We start from the raw sequence: 15,436 nt of genomic DNA, 5'->3' as shown, positions 1-15,436 counted from the left end.
TGCTTCCTCCCCCCCCCCCCCCCCCGTCCCTGGCTCCAGGTTCTTTGGCCTGTGGACTCCAGGACTCGCACCAACGACCTCCGAGGGGCTTTTGGGTCTTTGGCCTTAGACTAAGGGTGGTATCTGGGGCTTCCCTTGTTTGGTGGCATCTGGACTCTGAGCCACACTATCTGCTTCTTTATTTTTTCTAGCTTGTACACAGTATATCCTGGGACTTCACCTTGGAATTGCATGAGCCAATTCTCCCTTATGAACTTCCTTTTGTCTAATTAATTAACTTACTAGTTTATTTTGAGATGGAGTCTTGCTCTGTCACCCAGGCTGGAGTGCAGTGACACGATCTCAGCTCACTGCAAGCTCCGCCTCCTGGGTTCAAGCGATTCTCCTGCCTCAGCCTCCGGAGTAGCTGGGACTACAGGCACCTGCCACCACTCCCGGCTAATTTTTGTATTTTTAGTAAAGATGGGATTTCACCACTCCCGGCTAATTTTTGTATTTTTAGTAAAGATGGGATTTCACCATGTTGGCCAGGATGGTTTAGATCTCCTGACCTCAGGTCATCCACCAGTCTGGGCCTCCCTAAGTGTGGGGATTACAGGCATGAGCCACCATGCCCAGCCTATTTAAAAAAATTTTTTTGAGATGGAATCTCTCTGTGTCGTTGAGGCTGGAGTGCAATGGCACAATCTCAGCTCACTGCAACCTCCCTCTCCTAGGTTCAAGTGATTCTCCTGCCACAGCCTCCCAAGTAACTGGGACTACAGGTGCACACAACCATGCCAGGCTAATTTTTGTATTTTTAGTAGAGAGGGGGATTCACTATGTTCCCCAGGGTGGTCTCTAACTCCTGTCTTCAGGTGATCCACCTGCCTTGGCCTCCAAAGTGCTGGCATTACAGGGGTGAGCTACCACACCTGGCCCTTCCTAGAACTTTCTTATTTCAGAAGAAGTTGCACTGTGGTCTTAGGGAGTGTTTACGTGAGGCGGGACCTTCACCAGGTTGGAGATGCCCCAAGTTCCACAGTGCTCAGGCACTGGCCCAGTGATGAAATGTCCACTGTCATTTATGAATATGGAATTTAGGGCCAAGCACTAGCATTCCTGCATTTTGGAAGCCTTTGTGGGTCTCTGCCATTCCACTCAAAGTAGAGCACAGTGAGGAGTGCAGATTTGGGAATTTCCTGTGAGCCACTCCTACCATAAGGGTTCTTACATCACATGTCTTAATCTAGTCAAGGAAATACACCAGATTAAAAGCGTTCCATGTCTCCATGCACACATATGTTTATTGCGGCACTGTTCACAAGAGCAAAGACTTGGAACCAACCCAAATGCCCATCAGTGATTGACTGGATAAAGAATATGTAACACACACCATGGAATACTATGCAGCCACAAAAAGGAGGAGTTCATATCCTTTGTAGGGCCATGGATGAAGCTGGAAACTATCATTCTCAGCAAACTAACACAAGAACAGAAAAACACCACATGTTCTCACTCCTAAGTAGGCATTAACAATGAGAACACATGCACACACAGAGGGGAACATCACACACCACAGCCTGTCAGGGGGCTGGGGACTAGGGAGGGATAGCATTAGGAGAAACACTAATGCAGATCATGGGGAGGGGGGATGGATGCAGCAAACCACCATGGCATGTGTATAACTGTGTAACAAACCTGCACGTTCTGCACATGTACCCCAGAACTTAAAGTATAATAATAATAAATAAGAAATTTCAGAGGGAAGAAGTGCTTTGGAGAAGCGAAACCAGACAGCAGGCCCAGGAGGGAGGTAGCACTTCCTCTGCAGTCCGTTGACAGCCTTATAAATACCTCCCTAGCCTGGTTCCTGACCAGGGTCATTCCTCCTGTGATAGCACCATGGGCTGCTCCAGTGAACTGAGGCAGAGAATGAAACAGACCCTAGTTACTCGCTTTTGCTTCACATACAGTGAACACATCCAAGCAGTTGTACCCTTCAGCCCTCCTCGCCCACATCCGCTGGTCCATCCCACAGCGCAAGCTCACTGGAGACTGAAGACAGCCTGTCTGTACCATCACATCAGCCTCCTCCTGGTCCCTACTCCAAGACCTCACTCCATGCTGATCTTGTATTCTCACAGCCCCCGACCTTATCTGTGGCTGACTCTTCCTTGGTCAAAATCCTCCCCCGGGTCTGAATCTTCCTCCAAATAAGACACAAGTATATCTGCCTGATGTTCATGATGTTGATGACCAGGACTAAGCTAACATCTCCAGCGCCAGAAAACATGGCTCCTCCCTACAGAGCAAATTCATTACAGGAAACCACTTACCCCTTCCCCACCACGCCTCAGAAAGACACTTAAGATAGTAACATATGTCTGCCTTCTCACAGTCAGCTCCCTGAGAAAATTTAAACCTAGGAAATGCCTTTCCAAACTCCTAACTATGGTAAAGAAAAGGAAGTCTTGCTGTCTCATCCTTGCTGCATTCATGACTTAGGGTTTAAGAAGGAATTCCAGGAGAAATCCACATAACCGCTTAGAGTATTGATTGGCACATTACCGAGGTCAGCTGAATGCTGGAGTTGTATCACTGCTGATTATCAGCGCAGCCCTTCTACCATCCATGCCTATACAGTGGTAGTTTTCTTTCTTTAATTGATAAGGAGTTTTGCTCTTGTTGCCCAGGCTGGAGTGCAGTGGTGCAATCTCAGCTCGCTGCAACCTCTACCTGGTTCAAGCAATTCTCCTATCTCAGCCTCCCAAGTAGCTGGGATTACAGGTACCCACCACCACATCCGGCTTATTTTTGTATTTTTAGTAAAGATGAGGTTTCACCATGTTGGCCGCACTGGTCTTGAACTCCTGACCTCAGGTGATCTGCCTGTCTCAACCTCCCAAATTGCTGGGATTACAGGTGCGAGCCACCACACCTGGTCATTGGTTTTCTTAAAACAAAAATCTGCTCACATGTTCATTTGCTTAAAATTTACCCACTGCCTTCAAGATGAAATCCAAGTATACTTGCAAGCTACACAAGAGCCCGAGTGACCAGCTCCCTGCATTCTCTGGATTACTGTCAGCTCTGAGAACAGCTCACACTTCCTGGTCGAGGGCTCCCACCCTTGCCTTTCTAGTAGCTCCAAATATTCAGGACTTGGACTCCCGTTCTCCAGAAGGTCACCCTACTGTGATGACTCTGGTTGTTTCATGTTCACCTGCTGCTGAGTCTCATCCTCTCCTGATTCTCTGCTTCTCTATGGTTCAACAAAACCATAGCTGAATTATCTGTTACCTGAATAATTGCAATGTTTGTCTTTATTAGTCTGAGCTCCACAAGTCCAGGAAAAATGTCTTTTCCACTTGTATTCCTCTAGATCCTCCAGAAAAAAAGAACTTGAGAGCTTATAGAATACACATACACACGCACAAATGCACACACACAGTTTTATAATGAATTGGCTCATAAGGTTATACAAACTGAGAATTTTTTTTTTTTTGAGATAGGGTCCCATTCTGTTGCCCAGGCTGGAGTGCAGTGACCCAGTCTTGGCTCACTGCAACCGCTGCCTCCCGGGCTCAGCAGTTCTCCTGCCTCAGCATCCCAAGTAGATGGAATTACGGCGTGTGCCACCATACCGGCTAATTTTTCTTATTTTTAGTGGAGATGGGGTTTCGCCATGTTGACCAGGCTGGTCTGGAACTCCTGACCTCAAGTGATCCACCCGCCTCAGCTTCCCAAACACTGGGATCATTTTTTGGATTTTTTTTTTTTTTTTCTAAAAAGAGCAGCCTATAAAATCAAGCTGCAGACATAAGCAAGCTGCAAGGTTGCCCAGGTGAATGCCAGCAGCTGCACCAATAGGAAAAGGCTACCTGGGGCTAGGCACCTCCAACATGGTGGCTCTATCTTTCCTTTCCTTGCCAACTGTGTGTGTAGTAGGGAGCACACTGCATGGTGCCAGCCAGGTAGAAAACCCATTTGCATAATAGATTAGGGTGGGGTGGCCAGTTTCTTCACATGATATGTAAATGTCACACTCTGGCTGTTTCATGTTCACCTGCTGCTGAGTCTCATCCTCTCCTGATTCTCTGCTTCTTTATGGTTCAACAAAACCATAGCTGAATTATCTGTTACCTGAATAATTCCAATCTTTGGCCCTATGTAAATCAGACACCCCCTCCTCAAGCCTATGTATGATTGAAATCAGGTTTTTTCCTGTGCTGTTGTGATAGAGAATAAGTCTCAGGAGTTCCCCTGCACACGCTCTCTTGCCTGCCACCATGTACAGTGTGACTTTGCTCCTCCTTGGCTTCCGCCATGATTGTGAGTGCTCCCCAGCCATATGAAATGGGCAGTCCATTAAACCTCTTTCCTTTATCAATTACCCAGTCTCAGGTATGTCTGTTAGCAGCATGAAAACTCTTCCTCCAATACACTCTTCCTCCTGTTGCACACCCCCATGACCTCAGTGTTTGTGTTCTCAGGATAGGAGCTCCATGACCCATGCGCATGGAAATTCTAGACCCTCAGCATGCAGGAGAGCCCTGGGCTGGGCTGGGAAGGAAGGAGTAGAAGAGAGGGTTAGACACAGGGCAGTCCCAGCCCAGAGAGGGTAAAAGAGACAGTTATTCTCACTCTCACCCCATGCCTTACCTCACTTGGGGGTCACAGATGAGTGAAGGAAGATTAACAATGTTGGAGGTTTACCTTTTAGAAAAGGAGATGGAGGTGAGGGAACCAGAGCCTTACATGTTCCTCCTGTCATGTCCCGAGCAGCATGTGGGTTCCGCAGCCCTTCACTCTCATGAATGCACTTCCCATCTGCTGAGTAAGAGGGTCCTAGAGGAGTCACAATCTCTCCAAGTCCTGAGCTGAGTTTCTCAGTGTATCCTGCACATGAAACCTTTACAGAAGAGGTTGCTTCCAGAAGGGGTAGGGAAAAAGCAGAGATGAAAAGAGAAGGCTTTATTTTTCCAGCAGTGCTGGGGTCGTTGGTAGCTCTTGGGTGGTCATTGTGGAAGGAAACACGTGAAGGTTAAGAGGCCCACCTGAAGTGGGAAGAGAACAGACCGCATCCCTTGCTCTTGTCCACAGTGCTGATTTTTTTTTTGCTTTTTTGGGATTACAGACATCTCCAAAACCAGTGGAATCAGGCCCCAATTTGAAGACCAGAATTAAAGGAGTCTTCTCTTCTAAGGGACAGGGTGGTCAGGGAACTCATGGAGAGTGGAAGTTCAAGGTTGAGTTTGCTCAGCTGCTCTGAAGATGAACACCTTTATTAAACTCTAAATAAATCTGGGATGTTATTCTCCCATTTATGAAAGGCAGAATGCCGTGTGTGTGTGTGTGTGTGTGTGTGTGTGTGTGTTTTGAGACAGTCTTGCTCTGTCGCCCAGGCTGGTATGCAGTGGTGCAATCTCGACTCACTGAAGCCTCCACCTCCTGGGTTCAAGCAATTCTCCTGCCTCAGCCTCCCAATTAGCTGGGATTACAGGCACCCACCACCAAGCCCAACCAATTTTTTTAGTTTTAGTAGAGACAGAGTTTCCCCATGTTGGCCAGGCTGGTCTCGAACTCCTAACCTTAGGTGATCTGCCCACCTCAGCCTCCCGAAGTGCTGGGATTACAGGCATGAGCCACCACGCCTGGCCCATTCTTGTTTTCAAAAGCTCATTCATTTCTGAACTTCTGTCCCAGTGACTTTCTAGGAAAGGCGATGCCAGATACATCTTTTCTTGGACTCCAGTCCACTCTGGACGTATTTTGTCTCCACCGGTAACCATGGCCATTGTGTTGAGGAAGGAACAGAAACAAGATAGAGATTTTCTGAGCAGATTCCTATGAGCACCAGGCTGTCACCTGCAACCACAGGACTTGAAAGTGACTCTCCCCTGCATATGACACCCACTGTGCTACTTTCCTCAAAATCTCACTTTCCTCCCCAAGAAAATAGCTTCCCAGGTGAACCAACATGTGGGTTTGGGGATGTGAAAAAGGGAAATGAAAGAGACAGAATATTTATGATTTCGACCACACTGGGAACTCATGGAACCTGCTGTAGCCAACTCAAGAAAGAGATACATGACTCCCATTTTAGAATCCAAGAGGCCTGCAGTTTGTATTATTATTATTAATTTGTTTTTATTTTTATTTTTGAGATGGAGTCTCGCCCTGTTGCCCAGGCTGGAGTGCAGTGGTCTGATCTCTGCTCACTGCCACCTCCGCCTCCCGGGTTCAAGTGATTCTCCTGCCTCAGCCTCCCAAGTAGCTGGGACTGATTACAGGCACCCACCACCATGCACAGCTAATTTTTTTGTATCTTTAGTAGAGATGGGGTTTCACCATGTTCATCAGGCTGGTTTCAAACTCCTGACTTCAGGTGATCCGCCCACCTCAGCCTCCCAAATTGCTAGGATTACAGACGTGAGCCACCACGCCTGGCCCAGCATTTTTTATCTTAAATATATTTTGGTAAAGTTTTTGTTTTACAAAAAGGTAAAAAAAATTCCTGTTGTACAAGGATAAAATGTGCACACGTTTTTATTAACTTAATGCGGGAACTGGAGCGATGTTAATACTTGAAGAATGCAAAGAGCAGACGTTGAGATGTTTGGTCATGTTTAAAGGAGTTCAAAAATAAGGCTAATTTTTGCATTTTTAGTGTAGAGACAGGGTTTCACCCTGTTGGCCAGGCTGGTCTCAAACTTCTGAACCTCAGGTGATCTACCCTCCTGGGCTTTCCAAAGTGCTGAGAATACAGGATGAGCCATCGTGCCTGGCCATAGAATTGATTTTTAAGAGCGTTAATTAAACCTACTACTTTTCACCACCACAGCATCTGCCTACATAATTTCTAGTTGGCTGTCTCTTCTCAAATATGCTGCATGCTGTCCCCATCTTCCCCCATGCACATGATCTTACGAAGAACATTTCTCCCAGACGTGACTCAGAAATCAGACCTGTCCAGAGGGGATTGTGGGAGCTGCTTCTGTCTAGGAAAATCAGCTCTTCTAAACTTAGCATCTTCTCAAGGCTGTAGCTGTCAAGGCAGAGTCCAGTGTGACCTCCCAGCCACACGTGGGAAGACTTCCAGGTGTGACAATACCACAGACTGTTTTTCACACACGCGCGCACACACACGGAGACGGAACCTTCTCTGTGGGGAGGCTCTGAGAGGGAAGGAGGAGCTGTCAATCTGTCTCGCCTGGAAGGGGGTGACTCAGGAAGGCAGCGGGTCTATTTGCTGCCACATCCTGGCCCTTGGTGAGATGAGGACAGATTGGACAGCAGCTAAGGTGAGGGGAGACCCCATTTCTGACTAATAGCTCCAGAGAGCCTGGTGCTCACTCCCAGAACAAGCCCTGGGGAAATGAGAGCCAGGCTCCCGGGGAGGGGCAGTTCCTCTTTCTGCCCCTCATGGGCTCCCACCAGCAAGCAGAGATACGGTAGTGCCCATGTACAAACAGAAGATGCCAGGGCACAGCTTCCCACCTTCACCTGGAGCCCTGGTTCCTCCCTATCTGTCAGGAACCTGGACTTCCTTTTCTGTCCCCCACAGAGATGGAAATGTCCTTTCTTTCTTTCTTTCTTTTTGGGATGAAATTTCGCTCTTGTTGCTTAGGCTGGAGTGCAATGGGGTGATCTTGGTTCACTGCAACCTCTGCCTTCCGGTTTCAAGCGATTCTCCTGCCTCAGCCTCCCAAGTAGCTGGGATTGCAGGTACCCACCACTATGCCCAGCTAATTTTCGTAGTTGTAGTAGAGACAGGGTTTCATCATGTTGGTCAGGCTGATCTCGAATTCCCGATCTTGTGATCTGCCTGCCCTGGCCTCCCAAAGTGCTAGGATTACAGGCGTGAGCCACCGTGCCTGGCCAAAAACGTCCTTCTTAGTGACCGTCTTGTGAATCTCCATTTCTGTCTGAAATACCTGCAGAGAGCCTGGTGCTCACCCTCAGAACAAGCCCTGGGAAATGAGAGCCAAGCTCCTGGGGAGGGGCAGTTCCTCTTTCTGTGGGGCTGCCAATGGGACGACCTCGTGATGGGGAGGACCCAGCCTCCGAGTGCCCCACACCATGTGTCTGTCTGTCCTGTGGGCACCACAGTCACATCCACCTGCACAGCTGGGGCCAGGAGGAGGAGATGCCATGACTCCCATTCTCACAATCCTGCTCTGCTTTGGTGAGATCTTAAGAGGGGGAGGAGAGACCCTAGTCTAGGAGAGACCCCAATCCATAGCCAGATCCTGGTCAATTAGGACACCCCAGGGGCTCAAGGAAAGAAGAAGACCTGCTCCGGCTTTGGGGACAAATCTCTCACTGGGAACTCTCTTCCAGGGCTGAGTTTGGGCCCCAGGACCCATGTGCAGGCAGGTCAGTCTGTCCCCAGCTGTCCCAGGTCCCTCCTATCTGGGGACAAGGGGTCACCCCTGGGCAGCTGGGGATGGAGAAAAGCTGACTGATGAGGATGTCTGGAGGGGTCTGGGGCTGAGAGCTGGGATCTGAGGGGTGGGGACATCTTGGGGCCTAACCTGTGATTTCCTCCCAGAGAAACTACTCCAACCCATCTTGTGGGCCCAGCCGGGTCCCGTGATCACCTTAGACCCTGGTCTACGGGAGACCCAATCCATAGCCAGACCCTGGTCAATTAGGACACCCCAGGGGCTCTAGGAAAGAAGACCTGCTCAGGCTTCAGGGGCTAATGTCTCACCGGGAACTCTCTTCCAGGGCTGAGTCGGGACCCCAGGACCTACGTGCAGGCAGGTGAGTCTGTCCCCAGCTGTCCCAGGTCCCTCCTCCTCACTAGGGACTAGGGGTCACTTGTAGGCAGCTGGGGATGGAGAGGAGCAGCTCAGGACTGACTGCTGGGGGTGTCTGAAGGGTCCTGGGGCTGTGAGCTGGGATCTGAGGGGTGGGGACATCTTGGGGCCTAACCTGTGGTTTCCTCCCAGAGAACCTACTCCAACCCATCTTGTGGGCTGAGCCAGGTCCCGTGAGCACCTGGAATAAGCCTGTGACCCTCTGGTGTCAGGGCACCCAGGAGGCCCAGGAGTACCGTCTGGCTAAAGATGGAGGTTCAATGTCAAGGACTATATTAAAAACACTGGATTCTGAAAACAAGGTCAAATTCTCCATCCCAGCCATGCAGTGGAAACACGCAGGGCGATATCACTGTTACTACCAGAGCCCTGCAGGCTGGTCGGAGCCCAGCGACCCCCTGGAGCTGGTGGTGACAGGTGAGAGGACACTCAGGGGTCCCAGCCCCAGGCTCTGCCCTCGGGAAGGGGGTCAGCTCCCTCTCACAGCCCAGCCCTGAGGGAGAGGGTTAAATGGGGAGGTGTGAGCCCCATTTAACAAGGCTGCTGTTTTTTTCTCCTAAAGGCTACAGCAGACCCACCCTTTCAGCCCTGCCAAGCCCCGTGGTGACCTCAGGAGTGAACGTGACCCTCCGATGTGCCTCTCGGCTGGGACTGGACAGGTTCACTCTGATTGAGGAAGGAATCCACAGGCTCTCCTGGACCCTGGACTCACACCAACACAACCATGGAAAGTTCCAGGCCCTGTTCCCCATGGGCCCCCTGATCTTCAGCCACAGGGGTACATTCAGATGCTACGGCTATCGAAACAATACCCCCTACGTGTGGTCAGAACCCAGTGACCCCCTGCAGCTCCTGGTGTCAGGTGAGCACGCCACAGCCTTTCCTTATACAACGTCAGGGTACAGGGGAGCTGTTGGCAGCCTTGCCCTCAGGCTAGACCCACTAGAGAAGAAAAGATAAGGGAAAAACGGGCCCCTGGGGACACAGATATAGAGTGAGGAAAAACGAGGACACTGGAGACCCTAGTGAGGAAGACTACGGAAGGAAGGGGCATAGGGGCAATCGGCCATCTGAGTCCTGGCTCCTCTTTCCCTCCAGGTGTGTCTAGGAAACCCTCCCTCTTGACCCTGCAGAGCCCCATTGTGGCCCCCGGAGAGAACCTGACCCTCCAATGTGGCTCTGATGTCGGGTACGTCAGCTATGCTCTGTACAAGGAGGGGGGTGATGTCCTCCCCCAGCGCCCTAGAGAGCAGTCCCAGGCTGGGCTCTCCCAGGCCAACTTCACCCTGAGCCCTGTGAGGGTCTCCCACGAGGGCCAGTACAGATGCTACGGTGCCCACAACGTCTCCTCCGAGTGGTCAGCCCCCAGTGACCCCCTGGACGTCCTGATCTCAGGTGAGGAGCCCAGCAGGTTCAGTCAGGGACCCAGGCTCTGTACAGGCCCTGCTGGGGGAGCCCAGATGGTGATGGCTGGGATGAGGGGTGGGGGTCCCAAGGGAGGGAGGGAGAGACAGAGACAGGGGATGGGCGGGGAGGGGGAGACAGAAGACAGAGACTGAGGGTCCCAGAGAGAGGCCTGGGGAGGTCTCAGCTCAGAACAAGGTGGGGCATCCCCTCACCATCCTTCTTCTCTCCAGGACAGATCCCTGAGAGACCCTCCCTCTCAGTGCAGCTGGGCCCCACAGTGGCCTCAGGAGAGAATGTGACCCTGCTGTGTCAGTCACGGAGCCCAATGTTCAGTTTCCTTCTGACCAAAGAGGGGGTAGCCCATCCCCTGCTGCGTCTAAGATTCACTTACAGAGCTCAACAGTACTTGGCTGAATTCCAAATTCCTGTAACCTCAGCCCATGCAGGGACCTACAGGTGCTATGGCTCATACAGCTCCAGCCCCTACCTGCTGTCTCACCCCAGTGACCCCCTGGAGCTTGTGGTCTCAGGTGAGGGCCCTGATCCTGTCCTCTCTGAGCTCAAAGGCTCAGTTCAGGCCCTGCCCCTAGGAGAGCTCAGGACACTAAGGATTGAGGGGAGTGAAGGGGGAGGGTCCACAGGGGAGGGTTCAGCTAATGAGAGGGTAGAAATAGATGGGACCTTCCACCCCTGGCTCCCACCCCTGAAATTGCAGTAGGGTAAAGAGTAGGGAGGGCTGGGAGGAGATGGGATGAACCTCAGAGGAGATGAGATTAGACTGAGCCCCACGCACTCCCCTCCTGATGTCTCCACCTCAGATTCAATGTCTGGGTGACCCAGCATAATATTCTACACTTGTCTCAATCTTATCTCCAATATTTGGGAAAGGGGTCTGTTCCCCAGAGGAGCAGAGGGGACGGTGGACAGTAAGGGTGTGGTCCACATGGCTCCCTGAGTCCAAGGATGGGGCAGCTGTTCCCTCCATGGTGCTCAGAGGGGAGGGATGTTTCCTGGGACCAGGCAGGAAGGAGGGAGCAGTGATGATGGGTGAAGCCAGGTCCTCCCCTACCTGAGCAGGTTTGGGGTCCAGGCCTGACTTGGACAAGGGGAAGATGCTGGGGCTGATGGAGGAAGAAGAGATGTGGGCAAGTTGGACGGAGGACAGATGCATGCTCCCTTGGAAGCTCTCATTTTTAATTTCCAAGAGCCCCTGGGGATGGATCCCCTAACCCACACTTGTGGGGTTCCTAGGCCCTCTCAGGACAGGTGGGGAGGCTGCTCAGGCCTCCGTCGGATCTCACTGTGGTGAGGGTGGAGTCCACTCCAGATGTGCTCCTTTAGAGAGGAGCGCCCCAGCTCTGAGTACTGCTTGGGCCCCTGATGGCCTCTAGACTCAGGGCACCCCTGAAACTAAGGAGGGGCTGTGCACCTGCTCCCTGGATAAGTTAGGGAATTGCTCACAGCAGGTCTTGTGTGTCATTCATTTCTATTCTGTGTTTTCTGCACACATTTGTCTATTGCTATTCTTTTCCTGAAACTTTAAAAGCCATACTTAAGGTGTATCAATTTAATTTCAGATAAATGGATATATGAGTTTAAAATAAGGAATTCTCCAATTTTTATTGAGATACATTAAATGTATGCATTCATTTAAATAGAAAGTCACTTCTTATTAACATTAAATCCTTTAGCACTTCTATTTTTATTTTAATTTATAATTTAACTTGATTTTATTTTATTTTTAGAGATGGGGTCTCACTCTGTTGCCCAGGCTGAACCACAGTAGCAGGATCATAGCTCACTGCAACCTAAAACTCCTGGGCTCAAGCAATCCTCCTGCCTCAGTTTCCCTAGTAGCTGGAATTGCAGGTGTGCACCACCACATCTGGCTAATTTAAAAAAAAATTTGGGGGGCTGGGCGTGGTGGCTCACACCTGTAATCCAAGCACTTTGGAGGCCAAAGTGGGCGGATCACCTGAGGTCAGGAGTTCAAGACCAGCCTGACCAACATGATGAAACCCTGTCTTTAAAAAAAAAAAAAAAAAAGTGTATATATATATATATATATATGTGTGTGTGTGTGTGTGTGTGTGTATATATATATTTAATTTTTTTGGAGACAAGGTCTCTCTATATTGCTTTTTAAGATTTTTTAAATTGAGGTTATTAATGAATTTTGGAAATGTTTTGAAGTTTTATATAGACTAATTGTGTACATTCATAGGTACATTTAAGAATTGCTCGGCCAGGTGCTGTGGCTCACGCCTGTAATCCCAGCACTTTGGGAGGGCAAGGAGGGCAGATCACAAGGTCAAGAGATCCAGACCATCTTGGCCAACATGGTGAAACACCGTCTCTACTAAAACAAATACAAAAATTAGCTGGGCATGGTGGGGCGTGCCTATAGTCCCAGCTACTGGGGAGACTGAGGCAGAATTGCTTGAACCCAGGAGGCAGAGGTTGCAGTGAGCCGAGATTGTGCCACTGCACTCCAGCCTAGCGCCTGAGCAAGACTGTCTCAAAAAAAAAAAAAAAAAAAGAATTGCTCAACCACTGTAACAATATTTAAGTAGAGTCTTTGATTTTTTTTGTATTTTATATGAAAAAGTTAAGAATCCATCACAAAGCTATTTCTTTGTATTATTTCTTTGTATGTATTTTATATGAAAAAGTTAAGAATCCATCACAAAGCTATTTCTTTGTATGTATTATTTCTTTGTATTTATTTCTTTGTATGTATTTCACATGAACTTACTACAGATTCTGTCCCTTTTAGTTGCTTTTCAATGTATCTCTTCTGATTTACTGATAAAGTTTGTCAGCCATAAAAAATTAGAAATTTCGCTTTTATGTTTCGAAATTGTAAGCCCATCTTTTTCATCTCAAATATGAATATATATATATAGTTACATATATTTTTTAAAAACAAATCTCTAAAGCCCCATATCCATATGCATCTATAATCATTATATGAGTCTGTTCTCACACTGATAGAAAAACTACCTGAGACTGGGTAATTTATAAAGCAATGAGGATTCACTGACTCACGATTCTGCAGGCCATACAGGAAGCATGGCTGGGGAGGCCTCGGGAAGCTTTCCATCATGACAGAAGGTGGAGGGGAAGCAGACACATCTTATATGGCTGGAATAGGAGGAAGAGAGAGAAGGGGGAGGTGCTACCCACTTTAAATAACAAGATCTCGTGACGGATCACTATCAGGAGAGCAGCAAGGGGGAAGTCCGCTCCCATGATCCAATCACCTCCCATTGGGCCCCTCCTATGGGGATTACAAGTCAACATGAGATTTGGGAGGGACACAAATGCAAACCATGTTAATCACATATTTTATATGAATATATGTGTTATGAACCTACACAGACACACACATAAGTATTAAGCATAGGAATACTTAATATTTCATTCATTCCTATGCTTAATATTTTTTCATCGGGTATGTTTTTTTGATATTGTTTTTATTTTACTTTAAGTTCGGGTATGGGTTTTTGTTTGTTTTTTTGATGGGGTTTCACTCTTGTTGCCCAGGCTGGAGTGCAGTGGTATGATCTTGGCTCACCGAAACCTCCACCTCCCAGATTCAAGTGATTCTCCTGACTCAGCCTCCCAAGTAGCTGGGATTACAGGCATGCTCCATCATGCCGGTTAATTTTGTATTTTTAGTAGAGATGGGGTTTCTCCATATGGTAAGGCTGGTCTTGAGTTCCTGACCTCAGGTAATCTGCTTGCCTCAGCTGCCCAAAGTACTAGGATGACAGGTGTGAGCCACCACACCCAGCCTTGGGTATGTTTTTAAATATTTGCTTTTCACCTTCCAATCTAGGTTCATACTTCAAAAAAGCAGAAATGATGTTTTTCTATCCCACCCATTATCATTTAGAAAAAAAATACATTTTTGTATTTATATCACATTGTAGATGTTCTTAACTATATGAAGAGTCAGTTAACGAGACATTAAATGGTTAAGGAAACCCCAGGGGAGCTGGCTGAGGCAGCACGAAGCAGAGGCAGTGGCAGCCCTCAGCCCTCCTGCTCCTGACTTTCAAGAGCAGCTGAGGACCAGCTCCTTGTCCACGGAGCCTGGGTCCTCATCCACTGAAAAATGGAAACTTCTATCTCTGGGGGAATTTGTTGTGTTCCTGTTGCACAAGATTACACATCTAAGACAGCACTTAAGAGCTCAATTCTTTCTAGTTGGGAGATCATTCTTCTCACTAATCTTGAGCTCTTGGGCTCAAGTAAACTTTATTCCAAAGTGACTCAGACACAAGATCTGAATTCCCAGAGCACAGAGAGGCTGAAGAACCCAATGAGGTACGAGGGAAGGCCTGCTAGAGCAGAGATTGTGTTCACTAAGGATCTACATAAAGTCACGACACAAGAGACAGAGGAATGTAAGAATGCAGAACCCAGGGGAGAGGCTCTTCAGCTTCTCACCAACATCCTTGTTCTTTGATTCTTAGGAGCAGCTGAGACCCTCAACCCACCACAAAAAAAGTCAGATTCCAAGACTGGTGAGTGAGGAGATGCTTTCAGTTATGGGGCTGGGCACAGAGGGTCAGGTCCTGTCAAGGGGAGGTGGTGGGTGCCCTGGGTGGACATCCAGGGGTCCTAGGTAATTGTGATCTGCCCTGACCTCTGTGGCCTCTTTGTCTACCATCCCCAGCCTCACACCTCCAGGATTACACAGTGGAGAATCTCATCCGCATAGGCGTGGCTGGCTTCATCCTTGTGGTCCTCGGGATTCTGCTATTTGAGGCTCAGCACAGGCAGAGAAACCCCCAAGATGCAGCCAGGAGGTGAACAGCAGAGACAGTGCACGCTTCAGAGTGGCAGAGCCTCGGGAACAGATCTGATGATCCCAGGAGGTTCTGGAAGTCTGGGGCAGCAGCTGAGGAAGTGTCTGCTGAGAATGTCGAGGGGAAGAAGCATGGGTCAGGTGCAGGATGATGTCTGAGTGTCTGTAGAAGATGCTTCCTCCACTAAACTGTGGTGTTTTCCTCCTCATTGTCAACTCTCCTTGACTTCCCCTCCCTTCCTTTTTTTTTCCCTATGATGTGAGGCTTCACCCATATGGTAGGTTTGGATCTGCTCCACTTTCAGGTAATACATCTTTCATTATTTCTAACTACTACGTTTTCTGATGTGTATTACTTTGGGACTATCTTTTCAGCTCAACATGACATTTGCTTTTTGATAATTAA

General features: G+C 48.8%; 1 protein-coding gene across 1 annotated transcript; it reads left to right on the top strand.

The window, feature by feature from the left end:
* The first annotated feature begins 8,059 nt into the window (after nucleotides 1-8,059).
* On the top strand, nucleotides 8,060-15,235 carry LOC103790084 (leukocyte immunoglobulin-like receptor subfamily A member 4). Its single transcript, XM_078360864.1, is given in 10 exon segments — nucleotides 8,060-8,170; nucleotides 8,326-8,361; nucleotides 8,716-8,751; nucleotides 8,940-9,224; nucleotides 9,370-9,669; nucleotides 9,906-10,202; nucleotides 10,445-10,744; nucleotides 14,696-14,746; nucleotides 14,899-15,006; nucleotides 15,009-15,235. Coding segments are annotated over 10 exon segments (1,599 nt in total). The 5' UTR covers nucleotides 8,060-8,064; the 3' UTR covers nucleotides 15,089-15,235.
* The last annotated feature ends 201 nt before the right edge of the window (nucleotides 15,236-15,436 follow it).

Source organism: Callithrix jacchus, chromosome 22 (assembly GCF_049354715.1).
Source record: "Callithrix jacchus isolate 240 chromosome 22, calJac240_pri, whole genome shotgun sequence".
Classification (NCBI taxonomy): domain Eukaryota; kingdom Metazoa; phylum Chordata; class Mammalia; order Primates; family Cebidae; genus Callithrix; species Callithrix jacchus.
This window is presented reverse-complemented; position numbering and strand designations above follow the sequence as displayed.